The 26,455-nt window shown below is 42.9% G+C and overlaps 2 protein-coding genes across 5 annotated transcripts in view; both read right to left on the minus strand.

Moving 5' to 3' along the window:
* Positions 1-224: 224 nt before the first annotated feature.
* LOC120050449 (homeobox protein PKNOX1-like) lies at positions 225-12,747 on the minus strand. 2 transcript variants are annotated; one of them, XM_038997037.1, is made up of 11 exons: positions 12,680-12,747; positions 11,648-11,758; positions 8,477-8,610; positions 8,085-8,256; positions 7,381-7,554; positions 7,031-7,178; positions 2,865-2,962; positions 2,610-2,744; positions 1,534-1,610; positions 1,270-1,442; positions 225-937 (listed from the first exon to the last, which is right to left on the minus strand). In XM_038997037.1, exons 2-11 carry the CDS (start codon positions 11,696-11,698, stop codon positions 759-761), a joined length of 1,341 nt encoding a protein of 446 aa, XP_038852965.1. In that variant the 5' UTR covers positions 11,699-11,758; positions 12,680-12,747; the 3' UTR covers positions 225-758. The 2 variants fall into 2 exon arrangements, with proteins under 2 accessions (XP_038852965.1, XP_038852966.1); XM_038997038.1 differs by having other exon boundaries at positions 439-937; positions 7,061-7,178.
* Positions 12,748-17,661: 4,914 nt separating this feature from the next.
* LOC120051235 (intersectin-1-like) overlaps positions 17,662-26,455 on the minus strand; it is a 59,691-nt gene continuing 50,897 nt past the window's right edge. For all 3 annotated transcript variants that reach the window (XM_038997985.1, XM_038997987.1, XM_038997984.1), the window contains exons 31-38: positions 25,983-26,081; positions 25,276-25,443; positions 24,824-25,036; positions 23,471-23,592; positions 23,284-23,366; positions 21,557-21,640; positions 20,411-20,584; positions 17,662-20,175 (exon numbers count right to left, since the gene is read on the minus strand). In XM_038997985.1, coding sequence (XP_038853913.1) covers positions 20,027-20,175; positions 20,411-20,584; positions 21,557-21,640; positions 23,284-23,366; positions 23,471-23,592; positions 24,824-25,036; positions 25,276-25,443; positions 25,983-26,081 — 1,092 coding nt within the window. In that variant the 3' untranslated portion in view covers positions 17,662-20,026. The remainder of the gene's footprint in view (positions 20,176-20,410; positions 20,585-21,556; positions 21,641-23,283; positions 23,367-23,470; positions 23,593-24,823; positions 25,037-25,275; positions 25,444-25,982; positions 26,082-26,455) is intronic.

Raw genomic sequence — 26,455 nt, forward strand, 5'->3', positions numbered from 1 at the left:
CTGTAAGTGGTGCATAGCCAAAAAGGGTGATCAGATTGAATCGTGGCCTAAGCTTGGTCTCATTAGTATGTCGACATCTTTCATCTCTACACACAAACTGTGCATGTAGACAAATGGAATAGCTGTAACATGTACTATGTATAGTATACTTTGATATATTATTACATAGCAGATGTGTTCGCAGAGAAATATGGTACGAAGGACACAAGTAAAAACCTGTATAATTTTTAAATACCATTAAAATGTATTTATTTTCAGGAAAAAGCTTTTTCAAATGATTCCTTTTTGATGTTGCATTCATAAGCATGAGTGAATTTCTTGGTTCAGACGTCTTTGCACAACTATCAATACATCCTCCAACACAACCTTGTTCCTCGGTTAGATATCCTCCCCTAAATACTGCGTCTACACTCAAACAAAAAACAAAGATGATGGAAATCTTTCTTGAACATTTTATTATTAGAGAAATCCAACAGACCTTGAAAAGCAGGTCAGCCATATTGGACATTCAATGTTCATACATAAATATTCTTTAAAAAAGAACTAAAAATAAAAACACTAAGCAAAAAAGCCAAATGAAAATAAACAGCCTTCATTCCAAACATTTTACATATAAAAATAGCATATCTTTTTCTCTGTTTCTAGTAGGACCTTAAAGGCCTAGTGTGGGTAGTCTTGGACACTGATGAGTGTTGAGTAATATTGTCAAACACAGGCATGCATGAGGGTGTGACATCACATCCCGCTGTAGTGGTATGTCACTCCAATCCGGCCATGTCACCCCCCTCCTCCTCCTCTTCTTCCTCCTCCTCCTCACTCTCGCCCTCCTCCTCCTCGCTGTGTCCTCCCATCATCACCTGCTGCATGGCCAGTGTTGCACCGTCTGAGGTCAGCGTCTGCAGCTCGTCTACACTCATGCCCATCGTCACCATGGTAACTGAGGGCACAGGGGAAAAAGATCAAGCTTCAGCCACACCCACTAACCAGTACGTAATTGGACAGTGTATAGTCAATCAGAGTTGACCGGGGTTATTGTGGTAATGGAGACGGCTGGTATGTTAAGGACAAGATCAAGTCATATCAAGGTGTGAAAGCCACAGCATGACATTCCTCTCAGCCTGTAATAAGGACTGGGGATTTTTTTTTTTTTTTAAGTCATGTCTGCAACTCTGATATGTTCCTACTGTGATTTCTCACTTTAATAAATCACAACAGGAGCATATCAGACTTGCAGACTTTTCATAATATTCGTTTTTTCTGGGCATTTACCGTCATCGTCCATGGCCACCTCTTGCCCTACACCGGCCGAGGCAATGTTGTTGGCCATGGGCCAGAAACGCTGGGTGGGACGGCTCTGGGGAGTCCTCTTCCTGCTCTTGGGCGTGTCCGACGCACTGCTGTCCATCATGGGCTGGAGGATCCGCCTCCTAGCGTTAATGAACCTGGAGAGGGAGAGACGAACAGGGGCTAAGCCAATCATCCAAGGCCACAATTCTACGCTTGGGTTTAGGTGTGTGAGAAAGATTGACTCACCAGTTGTTGACCTGCAGCAGGGTCAGGTTGGTCTGTATGGCGAGCTGTTTCTTCTCGTCCTCTGTGGGATAGGGATGCTGAGAGAGAGCGATGCAAAGAGACAAGGGTAAAGAACACAAACAATCATTTACAGCAAATTATTGTTTGTGTTTAGCTCCCTATTAAGCCCAGTAGGTACTGGGAGAGACTGTGGATGGATTATGTAAGACTAAAGGTCAATTTGTATTGGAACAGCAAAGGAAGTTGATTAAGTAAAGTCGCTTCTATGTGAATTAGAGTTCGGAGCAGCCTGGCCACTAGTCGGATACCTTTTTACCCAATTTCTCTGTTACTTGACCTGCTATCATGCAACGTTTGTGGGCACCACGGGGAGCATTAATCACACCGGTATAAAATGCTAGTTGGCCATGTGGGGAGAAAATCTGAGGTATCGGGAGGTTGGGCTTTCATCCCAAACCCGGATGCATTTAGATTCAACTTTAGGATGTACAGAGGCTTGAGGGCCAGAATTGGCAACTCAGGAGCAAGCGGAGAGAAACAAGCTGTAGTGAAGACGCTTCATCTCACAAAGGGCTAGGATTTTCTAACATCCGGCCGTTAGTTAACCGTCTCTTACATACGCACACACACACACCCGCACAGGCACACATGCCCACGTGCGCGCGCAGGCACACACAAACACACACTGACACCCACACGCGCACAAACAGGGAACAAAGGATCTCTGTGAGCTACCAGTCTGGTTAGCTTCGCCAGTGGGCCTGTGGGCTGTCCACTGATTAACCTCTGATTAGCATTTAGCCAGCCGACCATGGGCCAGTCATATGAGGGCCTAACACATCCGTCTCTGTCAACGCAGCCGCTCCGAGCCATCATGGGACGGGCCATCGTGACGGGGGCCATCATTCTCTCTCAAATGCATGCACGTGCACACTCACATGCACGCAAGCATGCACAGACACCCTTGGAATAACCTAGCAAAGCTTTACCCTGGGTTACAATACATTTAGTTATAGTTCTTCTAATCTTCGGAGCAGTTGGTACGAGGTGCAAGGTATTCAGGTGTTTTCACTCACCCCTATGTGCTGGAAGAGCCAGGTGCGCATGATGTTGGTGGCTGATTTGGGCAGGACGCCCCTCTTGTTGCTCTTGGATGAGCTGTCCTCCTGGGTGAAAAAACTGCTCAGGTCCTGATTGAGCTGCAACTGGAGCTGCACACGCACACACACACACACACACACACACACAGTTAATTCACAGAACAGCCTGTAGTTTGTGTGACTGTACGTCTGTCTGTGTGTGTGTGTGTGTGTGTGTGGCGTATTCCTCACATGTGTGTTGTTGATGCGTATTGTCTGGGGTGAGATAGCTTGTCCAACCACTTGTCCCTGAGGAGTGACTACTGTGATGGGCTGGTAGACTGTACCACCTGCTCAAACACACACACAAATAAACAAGTTATGACATGTCTTTTGTAACAGCTTGATCCAAGCACCCTCAGCACCTCACTATCATTTTTTTATTTCACCTTTGTTTAACCAGGTAGGCCAGTTGAGAACAAGTTCTCATTTACAACTGCGACCTGGCCAAGATAAAACAAAGTAGTGAGACAAAACACAAAACACAGAGTTACACATGGGATAAACAAACGTACAGCCAATAACACAATAGAACATCTGTATACAGTGTGTGCAAATTAAGTAAGGAGGTAAGGCAATAAATAGGTCATAGTGGCAAAGTAATAAAAATTTAGCAATTAACACTGAAGTGATAGATGTGCAGATGAGGATGTGCAAGTATAAATACTGGTGTGCAAAAGAGCCGAAAAAAACAAAAAACAAATATGGGGATGAGGTAGGGAGTTGGTTGGATGGGCTATTTACAGATGGGCTGTGTACAGCTGCAGTGATCGGTAAGCTGCTCTGACAGCCGATGCTTGAAGTTAGTGAGGGAGATATAAGTCTCAAACTTCAGTGATTTTTGCAATTCGTTCCAGTCATTGGCAGCAGAGAACTGGAAGGAAATGCGGCCAAAGGAGGTGTTGGCTTTGGGGATGACCAGTGAAATATACCTGCTGGAGTGCGTGCTACGTGTGGGTGTTACTATGGTGACCAGTGAGCTGAGATAAGGCGGAGCTTTACCAAGCAAAGACTTATAGATGACCTGGAGCCAGTGGGTTTGGCGACAAATATGTAGCGTGGACCAGCAAATGAGAGCATACAGGTCAAAATGGTGGGTAGTATATGGGGCTTTAGTGACAAAACGGATAGCACTGTGATAGACTGCATCCAATTTGCTGGGTAGAGTGTTGGAGGCTATTTTGTAAATGACATCGCCGAAGTCAAGGATCGGTAGGATAGTCAGTTTTACGAAGGTATGTTTGGCAGCATTAATGAAGGAGGCTTTGTTGCGAAATAGGAAGCCGATTCTAGATTTCATTTTGGATTGGAGATGCTTAATGTGAGTCTGGAAGGAGAGTTTACAGTCTAACCAGACACCTAGGTATTTATATTTGTCCACATATTCTAAGTCAGAACCGTCCAGAGTAGTGATGCTAGGCGGGCGGGCGGGTGCGGGCAGCGATCGGTTGAAGGGCATGAATTTAGTTTTACTAGCGTTTAAGAGCAGTTGGAGGCCACGGAAAAAGTGTTGTATGGCATTGAAGCTCGTTTGGAGGTTTGTTAACACAGTGTCCAAAGAAGGGCCAGATGTAAAATTTGATTTGATTTATACAGAATGGAGTCGTATGCGTAGAGGTGGATCAAAGAATCACCCGCAGCAAGAGCGACATCATTGATATATACAGAGAAAAGAGTCGGCCCGAGAATTGAACCCTGTAGCACCCCCATAGAGACTGCCAGAGGTCCGGACAACAGGCCCTCCGATTTGACACACTGAACTCTATCTGAGAAGTAGTTAGTGAACCAGGCGAGGCAGTCATTAGTGAAACCATGGCTGTTGAGTCTGCCGATAAGAATACGGTGATTGACAGAGTCGAAAGCCTTGGTCAGGTCGATGAAGACGGCTGCACAGTACTGTTTTTTATCGATGGTAGTTATGATATCGTTTAGGACCTTGAGCGTGGCTGAGGTGCATCCGTGACCAGCTCGGAAACCGGATTGCATAGCGGAGAAGGTACGGTGGGATACGAGATGGTCGATGATCTGTTTGTTCACTTGGCTTTCGAAGACTTTAGAAAGGCAGGGCAGGATGGATATAGGTCTGTAACAGTTTGGGTCTGGAGTGTCTCCCCCTTTGAAGAGGGGGATGACCGCGGCCGCTTTCCAATCTTTAGGAATCTCAGACGATATGAAAGAGAGGTTGAACAGACTAGTAATAGGGGTTGCGACAATGGCGGCAGATAATTTTAGGAAGAGAGGGTCCAGATTGTCTAGCCCATCTGATTTGTAGGGATCCAGATTCTGCAGCTCTTTCAGGACATCAGCTGTCTGGATTTGGGTCAAGGAGAAGTAGGGGGGAGGGCTTGGGCCAGTAGCTGCGGGGGGTGCAGAGCTGTTGGCCGGGGTTGGGGTAGCCAGGTGGAAAGCGTGGCCAGCCGTAGAGAAATGCTTATTGAAATTCTCGATTATCATGGATTTATCGGTGGTGACAGTGTTTCCTAGCCTCAGTGCAGTGGGCAGCTGAGAGGAGGTGCTCTTATTCTCCATGGACTTTACAGTGTTCCAAAACTTTTTGGAGTTAGTGCTGCAGGATGCAAATTTCTGTTTGAAAAAGCTAGACTTTGCTTTTCTAACTGACTGTGTATATTGGTTCCTGACTTCCCTGAAAAGTTGCATATCGCGGGGACTATTCGAAGCTAGTGCTGTGCGCCACAGGATGTTTTTGTGCTGGTCAAGGGCAGTCAAGTCTGGAGTGAACCAATTGCTATATCTGTTCTTGATTCTACATTTTTTGAAAGGGGCATGCTTATTTATGATGGTGAGGAAGGCACTTTTGAAGAACAACCAGGCATCCTCTACTGACGGGATTAGATCAATATCATTCCAGGATACCCGGGCCAGGTTGATTAGAAAGGCCTGCTCGTAGAAGTGTTTTAGGGAGCGTTTGACAGTGATAAGGGGTGGTCATTTGACCGTGGACCCATAACGAACGCAGGCAATGAGGCAGTGATTGCTGAGGTCATGGTTGAAAACAGCAGAGGTGTATTTAGAGGGCAAGTTGGTCAGGATAATATCTATGAGGGTGCCCATGTTTACGGATTTGGGGTTGTACCTGGTAGGTTCCATGATAATTTGTGTGAGATTGAGGGCATCTAGCTTAGATTGTAGGACGGCCGGGGTGTTAAGCATATCCCAGTTTGGGTCACCTAACAGTACGAACTCTGAAGATAAATGGGGGTAATCAATTCACATATGGTTTCCAGGGCACAGCTGGGAGCTGAGGGGGGTCTATAACAGGCGGCAACAGTGAGAGACTTATTTCTGGAGAAATAAGTAGTAGCTCGAATTGTTTGGGCATAGACCTTGATAATAGGACAGAACTCTGCAGGCTAACTCCGCACCCTTTAGCAGTTCTAATTTGACGTAAAATGTTGTAATTGGGGATGGAAATTTCAGAATTTTTGGTGGCCATCCTAAGCCAGGGTTGGCGGAGTGTGCTAAAGCAGTGAATAAAGCAAACTTAGGGAGGAGGCTTCTGATGTTAACATGCATGAACCCAAGGCTTTTCCAGTTACAGAAGTCAACAAATGAGAGCGCCTGGGGACACACAGGGTCTGGGTTAACCTATACATCACCAGAGGAACAGAGGAGTAGTAGGATAAGGGTACGGCTAAAGGCTATAAGAACTGGTCGTCTAGTGCATTCGGAACAGAGAGTAAAAGGAGCAGACTTCTGGGCGTGGTAGGATAGATTCAGGGCATAATGCACAGACAAGGGCATGGTAGGGTGCGAGTACAGTGGAGGTAAACCTAGGCATTGAGTGACGATGAGAGAGGCTGCATCTCTGGAAGCGCCAGTTAAACTAGGTGCGGTCTCCGCATGTGTGGGGGGTGGGGCAAGGGAGCTAACCGAGGCATGTAGAGCGGGACTAGGAGCTCCGCAGTAAAACAAAACAATGAGAGCTACCCTAAACAACAGTATACAAGGCATATTGACATTAGAGGGAGGTATAAAGCAATCGCAGGTGTTGATTGGGAGGGCTAAGACAACAACGGGTAAACAGCTAAGACAACAACAATGGGTAAATGTCGATGAATGGGCAGAGAGGGTCAGTTAGCTACACACAGGGCCTGAGTTCGAGGCTGGGGCCGACAGATAAACAAAATGAAGTACCGTGTTATAATCTACTTTGAAATTAACTCTGAAAAGAGGCAACATTCACGGATTCAAGGAAACTGACTAAAACACGGAGGGACTACCTGAACCTGATAACTAAGAAAATAATGTTTTGCTACGGTGTGCCATCATTAATATGACCCAGTATTGCTAATAGCTGTATTAACCGGGACACAGTAAGGCCGGAGAGGAGAGGGTACCTGTAGAGGTGGTATGCCACGGAGACATACCTGCTAACACTTGGCCAGCAGAATTGACTGTTGTCAGGGTAACGTTGCCCTGCTGCAGGGTTGAGGCTGACATCACAATGCCTTGAGGGCTGAGGGTTCCTGTCAGTGGGCTGGAGGTCTGTGGGTGAAACACACACAGAATTAGCCTAACTGCATTCACATTAAATTTGTGTTCATCTTGTATAATTTATACCTATAATGTGTGAATTGTACTATTATGTGCTTATCATTTAATCCCAATACAATAGCCAAAGTTCCCTCTGGGAAAGATACAAATAATATATGAAGGGAAAATGTGTGTGTATAACCTGTGTGTGTACCTGTATCTGGACAGGGGAACAGGGGCTGTCAGTTTCTCCTCCACTAAGCAGGGTCTCACTGTTCATCTTGGTGCGCAGGCAGGCGATGTAGCGGCTACAGAAGTCCTTACACAAGTCGCTCACTTTCTCCAGCTCCAGGAGGTGGATACGCAGCACCTGGATGGCCTTCACCATCTGGGGTCAGAGGTCAGGGGTCAAAGGTCAGGTCATTAGCAGGACATTAGTAGGCATGCTGCCAACCCAGAACTCGAACCCTGACCCTAGACAAGGGTTAAGCTTAACCATTACCAATTAGGTCATTCAACATCAGTTTGCTGATCTGTCATGTCTCTTCAGTTCTTCCCAATAAAGACATGGGTCATAATATTTATTTCTGTCTTTTTGATAAAACATTTACTATCACACATACACTATTTCAATTGCTTGATGTAAAGAGATGCAATTCAAGAGTGGTTTGTTGAAGTGCACAACAGCGGTGGAACTTCATTATATTATCTTTTAACATCAAAGACAGACAATGACGTGTAAGAGCTGGGTCATGTTCATTAGGTACCAAAAGGAAGAAAACTGACTAAAATAGGAAAGGACCAACTGGACATATCCAATAAGAAACAACTATTTTTGTTTTTCATTGCAGAACATTTTCAAATGTTTCCAGTTGCATGCCCAAATGAACAGGACCCTGGTAGTGCAGAGTTCCTCACCAGGTTGTCCACGTCTGGGTCGTCACAGAAGAAGCCCTTGCCCTCTTTCTTCTGGCTACGGACAAAGTTCTCAATGTCCACATTGAAGCTGGCAGAGCTGACGCAGTCCGAGCTCTGAGTCGACTGTTCACACTTCTCAAAGAGTAGGGCCAGCAGAGGGAACAGGGGGTGCCTACGATGCACAGGCGAGTGCAAAGGATTAACGCTACAGTAGGCGCAGTTAATGAAAGTACACAAACACACAGTCATGCACCGACGCTCGCACATCCACACAAGTTCACAGTCATAAACAGGACAAGGGAAGGATAATGAAGGAGGGAAAAAAAGTGAGGAACAGAGGGAAAGAGCTCTAATGAGGAGGACGGAGTGGAGGAGTACCATGACTCGCCTACCTGTAGATGGCCTGCTTGTCTGTGTCCATGGGCGTCTGGGGCTGCATGGCAGAGGGACTGCCTGCTCCCCCCTCACTCAGACTCCGCTCTGGATCCCCCTCCACATCCGCTCCCACGCGCATCTGCACCAAGACCTTTACCCAGGAAAGAGACAAAGACGGTAAAAAGAAGATTGGGAAACAAGGCAGAGAAAATAGGAGAGCGGAGGAGAAGGGAGGGGATAGGAGAGTGAAATACAGTAAAGTTAGTCGGTGGTTGGTGAATGACTCCCCTCAGGGTGGTAGTGGGGTGAGGAGTACACACACCAGCCCCAGGGAGAGGAGAAAGAGACTGGTCTGTCTCTTTCCACTCATAACACTGTCTCAATTCAGCAGCTTACAGAGACCACATTAGCCATTTATCATTCACATTGAACCCTCATGAATACACTGTCTAACTTCTACACTCAGTTATAAGTTACTCATGATCCATTCTAGTGAACACGACCCCTTCCTACAGTGCCTCAGGTCAGGCTCATTCCAACAGTGACACATTTTTCACTAGATCTGACATACATTGTTTTTTTAAAGTGGTCCTCTGTAGCGCAGTTGTTAGAGCATAGTGCTTGCAACAGCTGGATAGTGGGGTTCATTAATAGGACCACCCATACGTAAAAAATGTAATCAAGTGATTTTATACTGAACAAAAATATAAAATGCAACAATTTCAAAGATTTTACTGAGTTACAGTTTATATAAGGAAATAAGTCAATTGAAATAAATTCCTTAGGCCCTAATCTATGATTTTCACATGGCTGGGAATACAGATATGCATCTGTTGGTCACAGATACCTTTAAAAAAAGGTAGGGGAGTGGATCAGAAAACCAGTCTGTATCTGGTGTGACCATCTCCTTTCATCAGCTGTCTGGTCTCAGATGATCCCGCAGGTGAATAAGCTGGATGTGGAGGTCCTGAGCTGGGGTGGTTACACGTGGTCTGCGGTTGTGAGACGTACTGCCAAAATGACGTTGGAAGCGGCTTATGGTAGAGAAATTAACATTCAATTCTCTAGCAACAGCTCTGGTGGACATTCCTGTAGTCAGCATACCAATTGCACACTCCCTCAAAACTTGAGACATCCGTGGCATTGTGTTGTGTAACAAAACTGCACATTTAGACTGGCTTTTTATTGTACCCAGCACAAGGTGCACCTGTGTAATGATCATGCTGTTTAATCAGCTTCTTGATATGCCACAACTGTCAGGTGGATGGATTATCTTGGCAAAAGAGAAATGCTCACTAACAGGGATGTAAACAAATGAGTGCACACAATGAGAGAAATAAGCTTTTTGTGCATATGGAAAATGTCTGGGATCTTTCATTTCAGCTCATGAAACCAACACTTTATATTTTTGTTCAGTATAGATAAAAGTGTATGCTAAATAGCATATATTATATTAAAATGACATGCATGATGATGAATATTGCCTCTCTCCTACGTGCACACTGTAGACGTGTGGCTGTTAATTTTTTTTAATGCTGTTTCCCCACTCACGATCTCTGGATATGGATGGTCCTTGCCCTTGTGATTGCACGTGATGGCGCAACAATGACTGATTGAAAGGCAATGTGTTAAAATACACTTGGGTGTATTTTAGAGGAATAATAGACCTTTAAAGTGTGTAATATTCATTTTCACAGAAGCTCATTGTATTTGGGAATTCAGGACAGTAACACCCTTCTTCAGACAGTTATTAATTTACTAGTGAAATTGTGGTCACAAGTTTGGGGTATATACACACAGTTGAAGTCAGAAGTTTACATACACCTTAGCCAAATACATTTAAACTCAGTTTTTCACAATTCCTGACATTTAATCCTAATAAAAATTCCCTGTTTTAGGTCAGATAGGATCACCACTTTATTTGAAGAATGTGAAATGTCAGAATAACAGTAGAGAATGTTATTTATTTCAGCTTTTATTTCTTTCATCACATTCCCAGTGGGTCAGAAGTTTACATACACTCAATTAGTATTTGGTAGCATTGCCTTAAACTTGGATCAAACGTTTCAGGTAGCCTTCCACAAGCTTCCCACAATAAGTTGGGTGAATTTTGGCCCATTCCTCCTGACAGAGCTGGTGTAACTGAGTCAGGTTTGTAGGCCTCCTTGCTCACACACGCTTTTTCAGTTCTGCCCACAAATGTTCTATAGGAGTGAGGTCAGGGCTTTGTGATGGCCACTCCAATACCTTGACTTTGTTGTCCTTAAGCCATTTTGCCACAACTTCGGAAGTATGCTTGGGGTCATTGTCCATTTGGAAGACCCATTTGCAACCAAGCTTTAACTTCCTAACTGATGTCTTGAGATGTTGCTTCAATATATCCACCTTTCAGGTTATGTCGATATAGGACTCGTTTTACTGTGGATATAGATACTTTTGTACCTGTTTCCTCCAGCATCTTCACAAGGTCCTTTGCTGTTGTTCTGGGATTGATTTGCACTTTTCACACCAAAGTACGCTCATCTCTAGGAGACAGAACACGTCTCCTGAGCAGTATGGCGGCTGCGTGGTCCCATGGTGTTTATACTTGCGTACTATTGTTTGTAATGATGAACGTGGTACCTTCAGGCGTTTGGAAATTGCTCCCAAGGATGAACCAGACCTGTGGAGGTCTACAAAATTTTTTCTGATATCTTGGCTGATTTCTTTTGATCTTCCCATGATGTCAAGCAAAGAGGCACTGGGTTTGAAGGTAGGCCTTGAAATACATCCACAGGTACACCTCCAATTGACTCAAATTATGTCAATTAACCTAACAGAAGCTTCTAAAGCCATGACATCATTTTATGCAATTTTCCAAGCTTTGACAGTCAATTTAGTGTATGTAAACTTCTGACCCACTGGAATTGTGATACAGTGAATTATAAGTGAAATAATCTGTCTGTAAACAATTGTTGGAAAAACTACTTGTGTCATGCACAAAGTAGCTGTCCTAACCGATTTGCCAAAAGTATAGTTTGTTAACAAGAAATTTGTGGAGTGGTTGAAAAAAAGTTTTAATGACTCCAACCTAAGTGTATGTACACTTCCGACTTCAACTGTATATCACACAGCTCATTCATTGGAATATGGCCAGCCACTTTAAACATATGTTCAAACTTCACTCCTCCTCCTCATCAATCTCTTACCTCATCCACCTCCGGGTACTCATCTAGAGATGCCGAATGGGCTTCCATCATGGTCGCTGCCAATGATGCCAATACTCGGGCATTCCAGTCCAAGACCTGTGCCTACCAGACCTACAGAGACACATGCATCAGACATGGGGTTTAGATTAGGTTTTTGTTGTTGTCATAGATTAGATATCACCATTGCATGATACATACATAGCCAATGAAGAACGTAGAGTCAGGGTACTATGTCAACACAGGGCCTTGCATTCTGGGGTATGAGGATTCATGTTTTTTGGAGTGTAAATGCTTGGTCACTGTATGCGTGTATCAGAATGGAATGCAGACAGTGCAGTGATCAATTCACGCGCGCGCAGCGTGGAAGGTATGTTGTACAGTCAGTAGCCCTAACTTCCGGGCACATATTTTGATTTAATAATTCAACGCAGCAGTTGTTCATCTACAGTTCGTAATGTTCACCAAGCATCATCCTAAACTGTGCCACTAGGCCCATGAATCTCTCCTTAGCAAGCCGTATTCATGTGCAAAAATAAATAAGGGAATAAATAAAATGTTTTTCTAATAACAAACAGACGTGCATACAATTTCGTGTCAATTTGATGACCGATTTATCCTACCCTCGCTGTCTAAATATCGTATAGCGGCTCGGGCTACATGTATCAGATAATATGGGTGCTTTCAAATGTTGAACAAATAAAACTGTCAACAGCACACATCCCATCGACGTTGCGGTCATCGATAGGTATCTCTCCTAATAACATTCGAATGTCCAGTAGTCTGTAGATTAGTCAACACACGCTTGGCCTTCTCATTCACCCTTTCCAATGCGCCTTTTCCAAATAAGCGGACATCTTTTTTTCTCTCGCCACAACAGCTTGCCTTTATGTGTGATCAGTCTTTAGGCTCGCTGTACATTCTGCAAAGTACACATTGGCTCATTCCATTGCGAGCCATTGCATTCGAGCATGTAGCGTCGATTGTTAGATTGATGGGCGACGAAAAAAAAGAGGAATTTGAGTGACAGTTTACCTTAGTGCCAATCTTCGTCACAGTGACAAGGGGCTGCTGCAATCCGGGCCCGCAGTTTTCGTGTGTCGTCACTACGTATAGCCTCGCTGACTATTTTCTCTCATTAATATTCAACATGTGGGAGGAGAAGCAATTCTGAACATGCCTTGTCCCGCCCCTAGAGGCCGATACCCTGCCCCTTATGCTTAAATTATGATTAGGAATAAAAATACATTTATATTACATCAAATGTATACACATTTAAAATTGTATGTAATGGACTAGGCCTACAAACTACAAAAACATTCATAATTGAAAAGTTATCCCTAATAATTGACATCATGCGTTTTATATTTCTGATGCAATGACTACTTTGTAAACAAAGAAGTGAATGAGACTACCCATACTAAAACATATCATTTATTAAAAATGGTTATTGGTCAGATTTAACAGACAAAAGAGAGTGACAGAGTGAAGATCATTTTGAGGACCAATCATCTAACTTGGGCTTTGAAAGAGAAATAAAAGTGACACAGTACAATGTGAAATCTATGCTCCTAAATTAAGATGTACATTCTGGATCTAAAGTGCATCACAGAGGATCAAAGGTTAGTAGAACATGTGCCTAGACTGACCTGACTTTTTAAATGTAATTTAAACTTACAACCAAATCTTACCAAACGAAACAAAGAACTGATACTTATGAACACACAATTGACTCATCAGGGAACTTAAAAATCGGGGAACTCAGTGAGGTCACCGCAACCATACAACCGCTGTAGTTTGGCCATCTCCTCAGACAGTGCTTTCTCATACTTAGGGCCTGCATCAACCAAGCCCCCAGAGGCTCTGATATGAGGAATATCAGGGGTTGGAAGATGGAAAGAAGTGATAAAAACATGGTGAGACATGAGTAATCAAAGAGATGGTGTAGAAAATCTACACCCCCTTTCAAAATGGTCACCTGTTGTTGACTTATAGCCTGGAATTAAAATGGCTTGAAATAGTTTATTATTCCATTGATCTAAACATCCTACCCCACTTTAAAGTACTACTTAAGTCGTTATTTAGGGTATCTGTACTTTACTTTACTCTTTATTTGACAAATTTTACTTCTACTTCACTACATTCCTAAAGAGAATAATGTACTTTTTACTCCATACATTTTCCCTGACACCCGAAAGTACTCATTAAAAATAATGCAATTCATGCACGTATTAAAAGAACATCCCTGGTCATCCCTACTGCCTCTGATCTGGTGGACTCACTAAACACAAATGCTTCATTTGTAAGTGTTGGAGTGTGCCCCTAGCTATCTGTACATTTAAAAAAACAAGAAGATGGTACTGTCTGGTTTTGTTAATATAAGGCATTTGAAATCCTTTTACTTTTGATACTTACGTATATTTGAGCAATTATTTACTTTTGATACTGAAGTATACTTAAAACCAAATACTTTTATAATTTTACTCAAGTAGAATTTTACTTGGTGACTTTCACTTTTAATTGAGTAATTTCTTATTAAGGTATCTTCACTTTTACTCAATAATGACAATTGGGTACTTTTCCATCTATGGCCGTCCCGCCAAACTGGATGACAGAGCAAATAGGAGACTGATCAGAGAGGCTACCAAAAGTCCATTAGCAACTTTGAAAGAACTACACGCTTTTACGGCCAAGACTGGTCAAAGTGTGCATGTGACAACTACAGTGCACTTGGAAAGTATTCAAACCCCTTGACTTTTTAGACATTTTGTTATGTTACAGCCTTATTCTAAAATGGATTAAATACATGTTAAATACATCCCTCATCAATCTACTCACAATACCCCATAATGACAAAGTGAAAACAGGATTTTAGAAATGTTTGCAAATGTATTAAAGATAAAAAACAAATACCTTACCTTATTTACATAAGTATTCAGACCCTTTGCAAGAATTGAGCTCAGGTGCATCCTGTTTCTATTGATCATCATTGAGATATTTCTACAAATTGATTGGAGTCCACCTGTGGTAAATTCAATTGATTGAACATGATTTGGAAAGGCACACACTTGTCTATATAAGGTCCCACAGTTGACAGTGCATGTCAGAGCAAAAATCAAGCCATGAGGTTGAAGGAATTGTCCGTAGAGCTCCGAGACAGGATTGTGTCGAGGCACAGCTCTGGGGAAAGGTACCAAAAATGTCTGCAGCATTGAAGGTCCCCAAGAACACGACAGGTAGCCTAGTGGTTAGAGTGTTGGGTCAGTAACCGAAAGGTTTCTAGATTGAATCCCTGAGCTGACAAGGTAAAAATCTGTCGTTCTGCCCCTGAACAAGGCAGTTAACTGTTCCTAGGCCGTCATTGTAAATAAGAATTTGTTCTTAACTGACTTGCCTAGTTAAATAAAATACAAATATATATTTTTAAATAAATGTGCACATTTATCTAAAATCCTGTTTTTGCTTTGTCATTATGGGGTATTGTGTGTAGATTGATGAGGGGGGAAAAACGATTTAATCCATTTTAGAATAAGGCTGTAACGTAACAAATATGAAAAAAAAGTAAAGGGGTCTGAATACTTTCCGAATGCCCTGTATGTCCCAAGATCTCCACAAATCTGGCATGTATGGTAGGGTGGCAAGAAGGAAGCCCACCTTGAATCCCATTTGTACGGGAGAAAAAAAACATTTGGGAGACTGTAGCCATGTGGCAAAACGTTTTGGGGTCTGACGAAACAAAAATGAAACTTTTCGGCCTAAATGCAAAGTGTTACATTTGGCACAAACCCAACATGGCACATCACCCAAAGAACACAAATCTTTACTGTGAAGCTTGGTGGTGGCAGCATCATGTTATGGGGATTTTTCTCATCGTCAGGGACTTATCAGGATAGAAGGGAAAATTTATGGATCAATGTACAGAAAAGTCCTTGAGGAAAACCTGCTGCCCTCTATAAGAAAGACGAAACTGAGATGCGATTTCACCTTTCAGCATGACAATGACTCGAAGCACACAGCCAAAGCTACAGTGGAGTGGCTAAGGAATAAAAAGGTAAACGTCTGTGAGTGGCCCTGTCAGAGCCCTGAACTAAATCCAATTTGTGGCATGACTTGAAGATTGCTGTCCATCAACGCTCCCCAAGGAATGTGACCGAGCTTGAACAGTTTTGCAAAGAATCTAGGTGTGCGAAGTTGGTAGTGACCTATCCCTATAGACTAGGGCCGACCCCAATTAGTCAACTGGTCGATTGTTTGGTCGTTAGGCTGTTGGTTGACCGAGATTGTTTTAGTCGAGCAGGAACAAATGTATATATGAGGCTCCATATAGACTGGGTGTGACGCAATCGTGGAGCCTACAGAGGCATGCAGAGGCCAAATCGAGCTCTGTACTGCATTGCCACGCGCCTTCCAAATTTTCTAACAACGCGGAAGAGCTCTGTATAGCTCCGCATTGACATGATTGGTTTATGGTAGGTGCGGGCAGTACATCCTGTAAAACACAAACTCACTTCATTGACAACAGCTCTGCACTGCCCTGCAAGAAATATGAATGCCCTGACTTCTCCTGAGGCCATATCGCCGTAAATGCTGAATGGCCAATGCAGACATCGGATTGACCATGCGTCCAGATGCACAATGCACTTCTCTCTCCAGAATCTGCGAAAGCCAGCAGGGGCGGGAGGACAATAGTTGGGTCAGGTTAAGTTTTTCTTCTTCTTCTGGTTATCTAGATCTGGCGCCCTCTTGAGGCATTTGTCTTATTTCATCAAACCGTAAACTTAAAGCATCAGACAAGCTCAATGCATATCGTTGATTTTATTAAAACACATGTTTGTCTATATATGGAAAAATACACATTTAAAAATGTCTACCAATTCATTGGTAGAAAGAACAGATTACTTTTGGTCGACCAAGATTTTTTGGGGTCGGGGACAGGCCTACAGCAGTTGTAATTGCTGCCAAAGGTGCTTCTACTGGGTATTAACTCAGGGGGCTGGAGACTTATCCAATTATGATATTTCAGTTTTAAGGGGATTTTTTTTTGTGTGTGGAAAAAATATATACAGTACCAGTCAAAAGTTTGGACACACCTACTCATGCCAAGGTTTTTCGTTATTTTTACTATTTTTTTTACATTGTAGAATAATAGTGAAGACATCAACTAAAATACACATATGGAATCATGTAGTAAACAAAAAAGTGTTAAACAAATCAAAATATATTTTATATTTGAGATTCTTCATGGTAGCCACCATTTGTCTTGAAGACAGCTTTGCACACTCTTGGCATTCTCTCAACCAGCTTCATGAAGTATTCACCTGGAATGCATTTCAATTAACAGGTGTGCCTTGTTAAAAGTTAATTTGTGGAATTTCTTTCCTTCTTAATGCGTTTGAGCCAATCAGTTGTGTTGTGACAAAAACAATTAGTTAAAAAATATTTACTAAGTAAATTAAAGTTTAAAAAAAATCAAGGTACATGTTGCTTTTATATTTTTTGTTCAGTGTAGATAGCCAATATCAACAGCAATGTTGGTGCTGCACGATTCTGAATTAAGTGATAATGCCCAAGAAGACGGTATTTGGAGGATATATTGGCATGGGCGTTGGAGACAGTAACCTTAATGATTTGAAGGGACTGGTGTTTCAGCAGGGTGCAAAGTTGTTATGCAAGGAATGTTTGGGGCAACAGTACTTCGCTGGATTTGGTGTATCCCATTTATTTTAGACTAGCATTTGGGTTTTCAATAGCGGATACTTTTATTAACCTTACTGTCCGTCTCTGACATTTGCAACATTGTTTCAATATTGAAACTTCGTCTCCGGCTTTAACACGAACGATACTTTCAATGTACAAACGTCTCAGGCACTGACTGAGGTGCACACTATCCATGAGACGCATATCATGGAAAAGTAACATGGAGGTAAATTCCAAATATATTAAAATATATTTTAATAAGTATTTACAATGTTTGTAAATTAAGGCTACAAACCAAACATACAAACTCATTGGTCCAATCAAATTTTATTTTCAACATTTAAGACAACACTTCTCATACATTGTCATCAACATTCTTCTACGGTAGTTGTAATATATTACTTATACTCCTTTCAAATATTTCAACATATTCACATACGGTACTTTATCAGTTAAGACTTTGCTCACTAAAAAGAATAGAGACCATCACTGGTTTTAGAGTGAACATTAAAAGAGCACTACTGTGGGGTAACCGGGAAGGAGTAGGGGTAGAGAGGTTGCACGCTATAAGGAAATGACTAGTCATAATCTAAGTCCTCCAACTTGAAGAGACCCAGCACAAACCAAAGCACTCGAGAATAGTAAGTTAATGTTTACACACTCACTCCTAGACATACACATGATAAGGAACACAGGCTCTGCAAAAGCTGTTTTCCTTGACCACTCTCACTAACACGGCAGTGGAATTTCACTAGTATTTGTACATTATCTACACGGACACATAGCTGGTAACTACAACATACATTAAACTAACATTACACAAATGTTAGTTACCCCTCCACTGTGTTATGCTAACATTAACAGACTCTGAAGTCAGTCGTCTCCGCTGCCTTTGAATATCCTTGTACATCTCATTTCGACAGAACCCAAGATAATGGGAGGGTCATCATAAAGAATGAAATAACAGATAAAAGACAATATGAAAGATTCAAATTGTCTCATACCACTTGGAGGCTGATATTTCCCTTTCATCGGAATTGTCTTTCTGAGCTTCTATAAATATGTAACACAGTGCCACACAACACTCAAAATAATAATTCCTGTTCTCTTACAAAGGAAATTAATTAATTTGAGACCCAAATTGAATGAACCTGAAATACCTCTTCACAAACAGTTTCAGTTACAGCATTGGCCGAATATGTCCATCACAACAAAGCCTGACCTCAGTCTCTAAAACAAAACACCTACAAATGGCTTTCCAACACAAATATAGCACTCTATATTAAATGGTGTTTTTTTGGCATACGAAAAAATTTAATTAAAAACAACTAAAATATATACAAAACGTGAAGATATGAATGCGTTGAAAATAACAGAATTTTTCGGAACAAGTACAAAAACATTCCTGACATCACCGTATGATTCTTCTAACCATCGGAAAACAAATGATTTACAGTACATTGGTACTCATTATCTTGGCCTACGCTGCAAATGTAACTATAAATCATCACTCATTTATACATCATTTAGAAAACAGGAAATCTGCTCTTCAATTTCCCTCAAACCGTTCAATGATATATTTTGGGCTAAGCCAATTTGATAGACAATATATTAGTGTGTACATTCGTACAGTACTTCTGTAATGTTTCAAATAGACCCAAACATTTCTTTCATTTTAAATTTTCAATCAAAAACACAACATGTGGAACGTATAAAGATGACTGAGCTTCATTATCATTCTCACCATACTGTAGTATACTAACATTAACAACAGTTCTTTCCTTCAATAACACATTTTTCCAGTGTCTCACCAAACCTTTGAAGGGTGTATCTCAAAGTAGCTCTCTCCTCGCAATCACGTACGCACTGTACCTGCTTTTGTACCTTTGTCTCAAACTGACGTACACAAACTAATAAATAACTTGAAACGCTTGAATTAAAGAAATACAAGCTAAGATGTTCCAGCTGATACAACCAGGGGTTTTGAAATTGTCCGACCTGCAATGACATAATAGCCGTATAGCGGTTTGTTTATAAACATGAACACAGCGTCAAAGGTTATATGGGAGGTTACAGTCTGTTGTCACAGGGATGGCACAACAACAGTGTGGTCATCTGGGTGGTGTTCATTAGGCCACACAACGGAATGTGTTTTAAAACATTTTGCAACAGAAAATGAACATTTCTTACTGGACAAGGTAGTCTCGCCCGGTTTCAGTCTGCTTGCTTCCGCTTGTTAACTAATGAACACGCCCCAGGTGTTAATGCCACAGGGTGGGCTCTTTAAGACATACAGTGCATAAGCAATGATCATATGTGTTGTTCAAACATTTCTCTACATACAGTATATCATGTCTCAAAGGTTCATTGCGTTATAAGACGGCCTTTGAGATTTTAGATTAGCTGTGGAATGTTTCATAATTTTGTTCAACCTAATAATAGTGGAATCATGATATCATACATACACCATAATGATACAAATCATAAAGAGGGAAAAAATACATCACTTATTAAGACCATTTTGCAGAAAATTCATTCACACAGTCACACGTGCGCACGCACACTGGAGTGTGGGGCTGGGCCGTTGGGGATTGTCACTAGAGCTTGGTGAGACTTCGGGCAGGGTTAACGGAGGAGTGTACAGTATGGGTTAGGCTGAGCAGGGCTGGGTTGAACTGGGATGGGCTAGGGCTCCTCGAAGAGCTGCAGGTCCAGTCGTACGACTATCTCTCCTGTGGGCACCTCGTGGAGCAGCAGCCTCTTGGTGATGGGCCCTTTGGAGCCCTGGTCCTTCTTAATGTCCGCCAGACGGATCTCTGTCCTGCCTAGGAAATCTACACACAGACAGACAGAGGGAGGGATGATGAGTATACAAGTAAAAGAGGTGTCACACCCTATACTGTGATAGAATATATCGCATGACGGCACACTGAATCAAAAAGGCCTCTAGTCAGTAAAAGGCTGTTTGTGTGTGTGTATGAGCTTGCGTGTTCGCATAGTCTCACCGTAGCCTTTTTAAACAGAGTGTTATTCTGGTGTGTGTGTGTGTGTGTGCGCCCGCAGCCTCACCGTCAGGAGAGAATTGGTCCCTCTCAAACACAGTGACGCACAGCACGTCCTGCTCCAGGTCCTTGATGAAGAACTGACAGTTGGAGTTCCACTTGGGGTTGAGAGTGTCCTGCAGGGTCTTGGTGATGTGGCACTGGGAACCCATCGTCACCTCGCAGTACGGGTTGCTCTTTCCTGAGAAGAGATCACATATTAGGGTTGCAAAATTCCGCTCACTTTCCCCAAACCCCTGGTTTGAAAGAAATTCCGGTTGAAGAATTCCAAGTTGGAGGATTCCCTCCATGCTTATTCCCTCCTGATTCCTAAATCCTCAAACTGAGATTTCTGGAACAAACTTTGTCAAGTTACCAGAATTTTACAACCGAATAACAGACTGGCGGTTGTACAGACATTTAGAATACCAATATGGGTATTCCTCCACAAAAGAGTATTTTAAATCGTCCACATACTTGTGCTCGATTAAGCTGGCCTGGTGAATTAGAACCAATGGAATAGTCCCAAAAGGGCAAACCCACCCATCTGGCACTGCAGGCAGGCTCAAAATACTATTTAAACCCCTGCATGTACTGTTAACACTATCATTCTTCTCCTGTGTACTGTTGGAATCAGCTAAACTTTGATCCTTGAGGTAGTAAATTAATGACAGTAAATGAAAGAGACTATGTTAGAAGTTAATGGTTCTCTGAAGAAAGACAGAAGGCTTTGGAATGTGTTTCAAGGAGAGGAGAGCGATGTGTTGATATAGGGAAGACAGATGGATATCTGTGGATCAATAGGTGAGGGGTGAAGTCAGTTCCCCTTAAGGGAGTAATCAGGGTTAGTATCTGGTTTCCTTCTTTCCTGTGGAGCCACAAACTGTAAGGAGGAGAGTCTTAAGTAGGATGTACATAAACTGTGATGTCTGAAATGTTTTGCTATCTGATTACAGCTGTACAGAACCTTTGGGAATGATTCAACTTGGTTAAAGCTTCTCTAGTGTCCGTGAGTTATTTACCCTGAAAAATAAGAACCTAATAGTACTAAACAGCAATCGACACATGTATTAAAGGGTGGTTGTGTGTCACTCTCTCGTGTCAGAGACACAGAAATCAGTGTTGAGATCAACTTAAGGTCGGTGTGGCAGGGGGGTCATCTCTAGGGACTTACCATGGGAGCGGCAGGGCTTCAGCTCGATGCCCTCCACAATGTTTACCATCAGCCGGCCGATGCCCGTGGCCCTCTGTGAGCGAACTGCATTGAGACAGACACAAACGTAATGGTCAGAGGAAAACCGAAACGTAAGTGGTCAGAGGCAGACCGAGACGTAAGTGGTCAGAGGCAGACCTAAACGTAATGGTCAGAGGCAGACCTAAACGTAATGGTCAGAGGCAGACCTAAACGTAATGGTCAGAGGCAGACCTAAACGTAATGGTCAGAGGCAGACCTAAACGTAATGGTCAGAGGCAGACCTAAACGTAATGGTCAGAGGCAGACCTAAACGTAATGGTCAGAGGCAGACCTAAACGTAATGGTCAGAGGCAGACCTAAACGTAATGGTCAGAGGCAGACCTAAACGTAATGGTCAGAGGCAGACCTAAACGTAATGGTCAGAGGCAGACCTAAACGTAATGGTCAGAGGCAGACCTAAACGTAATGGTCAGAGGCAGACCTAAACGTAATGGTCAGAGGCAGACCTAAACGTAATGGTCAGAGGCAGACCTAAACGTAATGGTCAGAGGCAGACCTAAACGTAATGGTCAGAGACAGACCTAAACGTAATGGTCAGAGACAGACCTAAACGTAATGGTCAGAGACAGACCTAAACGTAATGGTCAGAGACAGACCTAAACGTAATGGTCAGAGGCAGACCTAAACGTAATGGTCAGAGGCAGACCTAAACGTAATGGTCAGAGGCAGAACTAAACGTAATGGTCAGAGGCAGACCTAAACGTAATGGTCAGAGGCAGACCTAAACGTAATGGTCAGAGGCAGACCTAAACGTAATGGTCAGAGGCAGACCTAAACGTAATGGTCAGAGGCAGACCTAAACGTAATGGTCAGAGGCAGACCTAAACGTAATGGTCAGAGGCAGACCTAAACGTAATGGTCAGAGGCAGACCTAAACGTAAGTGATCAGAGGCAGACCTAAACGTAAGTGATCAGAGGCAGACCTAAACGTAAGTGGTCAGAGGCAGACCTAAACGTAAGTGATCAGAGGCAGACCTAAACGTAAGTGATCAGAGGCAGACCTAAACGTAAGTGATCAGAGGCAGACCTAAACGTAAGTGATCAGAGGCAGACCTAAACGTAATGGTCAGAGGCAGACCTAAACGTAATGGTCAGAGGCAGACCTAAACGTAAGTGATCAGAGGCAGACCTAAACGTAATGGTCAGAGACAAACACACAGAAAAGTCAGAGACAAAGCAAGCATGAAAACACTCAGTTGTCATGAAATAGTTTGGTAACACTTTACATGAAGTTGCTCTTATACCTGTGTACTAACACTGTACAGACATTAGAAACCAAATCATTGTTAGCCAGTTCCTTGCTTCTTAGTGAAATTAGGCCATTTTTGTTAAAAGTGGAATAGTCACTATTCCTCATGTATAATACAGAAATCGCTCAACTCCACAATTCCTACACTACTATGTAGCAACATTTTCATAAAAATGTTACTAGCATAAATACAAGGTTACAACGATAAGGGGGTAACTTCAAGTAATAATACAAAGTACTTACATAGGGCTTTTCTGAAACCCAAAGATGCTTAAAAAAGACACCCATAAAGTGTTACCAACAGTGCTTTTAAGACCCTGGTCCGGGAGGGTAGGTGACAAAGCTGTCCCTCCCAGACAGTGGACCTATAGAGGAGCAGAGAGACAGACTGTTATACCCAGGTAGGCCTTCTCCCTCTTCTTCTTCTCTGTCTCGATGAAGAGCTCCGAAGCTGCCTTGATCTTCTGCACCCAAGCAGTCCTGCATGAGTCATCACAATAAGGTCAAAAGAAAGCCTTGGCTATGTGTGTGTAAGAGAGAGAGAGTGTGTGTGTGTGACTGCATGCATTCGTCTGTGTGTGTACCTCTCGTTGATGCTCTCTGCCCGTATGGTGTAGACCCTGTCGATGTGGGAGATGTGGAAGATGGGCTCGTCTCCCGAGGGATCTGTTGGCAGCTTCACCAACACCTCGTTCAGGAAGATGGGCTGTAGTGGGGGTTAAAGGTTCGAGGTCACAACAAGGTCAGAACTCCTGGGGTGCATCGCAATAATATCTTGTCTCGTTCCTGAAGTGTGCACTCGTTTACTATATCACACAAATCTAAAAGCATGGGATTGGTGCAGGTTTGGGGTAGAGGGAATTTCCACAATATTTCTTATACAGGTCATTTCCTTTCAAATCAGTGAACAAATGTACAGGAAGGAGAGATAATTGGGATGTAGCCCTGGTCTTGAACATGCCACACTACTGTACGTGGGGATTTGTATGGCATGTCCAAGACCAAGGCTACATCCCAATTATCTCTCCGTCCTCCCAAAGTGGTCCTATGGGCCCAGGTCAAAAGTAGTGCACTGTATTCCCTATAGCAGTGGTTCTCAAGTGATTTTACCTTGGAACCCAAATTGAACCAGGTTCTCTCAGTCGTGACCCAATAATCCATCGTGAAAATGAGTCTCCAAAATACAGTATGGAAAACATTTCAAAAAATTATTTTATTAATTCTTTGGTAATTTTAGCCCCTTTTTCTCCCCAATTTCATCATATCCAATTATGATCTTGTCTCATCGCTGCAACTCCCCAACGGGCTCGGGAGAGGCGACGTTCGAGTCATGTGCTTTATTGATAGTAAATATAGCAAATACATGACAAGGGAACAACCTGACGAAGATCCGTTTCAGATGGAAACGTTGTCGGTGAATTGGGAGCTTTAACAGTGTACGCACCTTCTTGTTCTATACTAGTGTTCTTTATTAGCCCAGCACCTATGTTTTTAAGGATGTGCGTATGACCACAAACTTTTCTATAAAGGGAACAACATTCCCACTTCTTTCATTGTCAATAATACAATCTTGCCCATATTCTTGATGAAGAATGTTAATAAACTCACTGGCTTGAGACCACAAAATCCTCCAAAATAGCGTTGCTAATAATTCTATATTGAAAATACTGTGATTGAAGAAACATTTTTACATTTAATCTCTGAACAATTTAAATTAATTATAATTTCTACACACTTCCTACCTGGTTTGAGTTGTTTAAGTTCAGACTGGAGTATTTATATATATATATATTTTTTTTTACTCAGACACCCATGACCCACTCAAAACCTCACACGATCCAAATTTGGGTCACGACCCACAAGTTGAGAATTGCTTCCCTATAGGGTGCCATTTGGGATGCGTACAATGTGTAGGTTGGTGAGAGGAGAGTACTTACGGTCTTGTACATGCGGTACTGCAGGTGGGACTTAGCACTGAACACCTTGTCGCAGCCCGAGAAGCCCAGGGGCTTGATGATCTGAGTCAGGAGGAGGAAGTCGTTGAATAGGAAGCCGTACAGCTCCTTGTTGCTCTTGGCCTTGTAGAGTTTGCCGCTGTGCAGGAACTTGCGCGGGCCCAGGCAGTTGGTCACCGAGTTGAACACGAGTTGCTTAAAGAAAGTCGTTAAAGAAAAAGGGCCAAGTGAGTGAGTTGGGAGTGAGTCTGTTCACGGTGTGAAACTGTGTCAATTGTGTGTAATTCTGTGGAATCGAGTACATGTTCCTGTGCTTTTCATTGTGTTTTATTTCACCTTTCATTTTACCAGGCAAGTCAGTTAAGAAACAAAATCTTATTTTACAATGATTTGTGTTGTGTTTGTTTGTGTGTGTCTGTCTCTGTGTGTATTACCTCAGACAGCCCCTCACACTGGACGTGGGCCTGGATCCACTCCAGCCGGTCAGAGTTCTCCTTCTCCCTGACGCCCTCGTTGACCTGGGAACACAGCTCCTCAGCCTTCTCCAGAGCCTGCTTCAGATGGCTATGGTCCGGGTGAGCCTCCGGAGTATTCTCTAGGATCTGCACCGCATCGCACATGTATCAGTTAAATATTTTATTTATCCCTTATTTACCAGGTAGGTTTACTGAGAACACATTCTCATTTACAGCAACAACCTGGGGAATAGTTACAGGGGAGAAGAGGGGGGATGAATGAGCCAATTGGAAGCTGGGTATGATTAGGTGGCCATAACGGTATGAGGGCCAGATTGGGAATTTAGCCAGGACACCGGGATTAACACGGGATTACGATAAATGCCATGGGATCTTTAGTGACCATAGAGAGTCAGGACAGGCGCTTACCGTCCTATCCAAAAGACAGCAACCTTCACAGGGCAATGTCAATCACTGCCCTGGGGCATTGGGATATATCTTTTATAGACCAGAGGAAAGAGTGCCTCCTACTGGCCGTCCAACACCATTTCCAGCAGCATCTGGTCTAACACAGGGACCGACCAGGACCAACCCTGTTTAGCTTCTCAATCACATACACTCTTCCCACCATCCAAATAAAGTGTATGTGAGAGAGTGTGTGTGTGAGAGAATGTGTGTGTACATACATTTTTGATGATGAGGGGGTAGCGCGTCACCCTTTGCATGGGTTTGAGGAGGAAGCTGGAGAGGGGCATTCCCTTACAACCTGGATCCATGGCCAGTCTCTGTAGGGGAGAGGAAATATCACTATCAGATATCAGCATAGAACCTAATATATATATATATATATATGAATCACATTGGATCAGTCCCAACCTAGTGCTGTGGCTCGGCTACCCTCAAATAAGAAAGTACACTGACGCTAGTATCTCAGTCTAGTCTTGCTGTGTCAGACATCACACGACGAAACCAAGGACGGCTGGGATCAAGGCTATTCACAGCCAACCAAACAAGGTGCATGAACAAACTGAATGAGCACGAGACATTCAGCCACACGAGGCCAATATGAGTTCAATACAAAATAGTCAAACATAGGGCTCTGGTCAAAAGTTGTGCACTATTAAGGGAATATGGTGCCATTTGGGATAGTGACGCATGC

This window comes from Salvelinus namaycush, chromosome 7 (genome assembly GCF_016432855.1).
Source record: "Salvelinus namaycush isolate Seneca chromosome 7, SaNama_1.0, whole genome shotgun sequence".
Lineage (NCBI taxonomy): Eukaryota > Metazoa > Chordata > Actinopteri > Salmoniformes > Salmonidae > Salvelinus > Salvelinus namaycush.

Coding starts and splice junctions, on each gene's coding strand:
- LOC120050449 (XM_038997037.1), bottom strand. CDS start 11,698: ATGATGGAAGCCCATTCGGCATCTCTAGATGAGTACCCGGAGGTGGAT. Junction 1,611..2,609: donor GGCTCTTCCAGCACATAGGG/GTGAGTGAAAAC, acceptor GCTCTCTCTCAG/CATCCCTATCCCACAGAGGA. Junction 1,443..1,533: donor CTGCTGCAGGTCAACAACTG/GTGAGTCAATCT, acceptor CTCCCTCTCCAG/GTTCATTAACGCTAGGAGGC.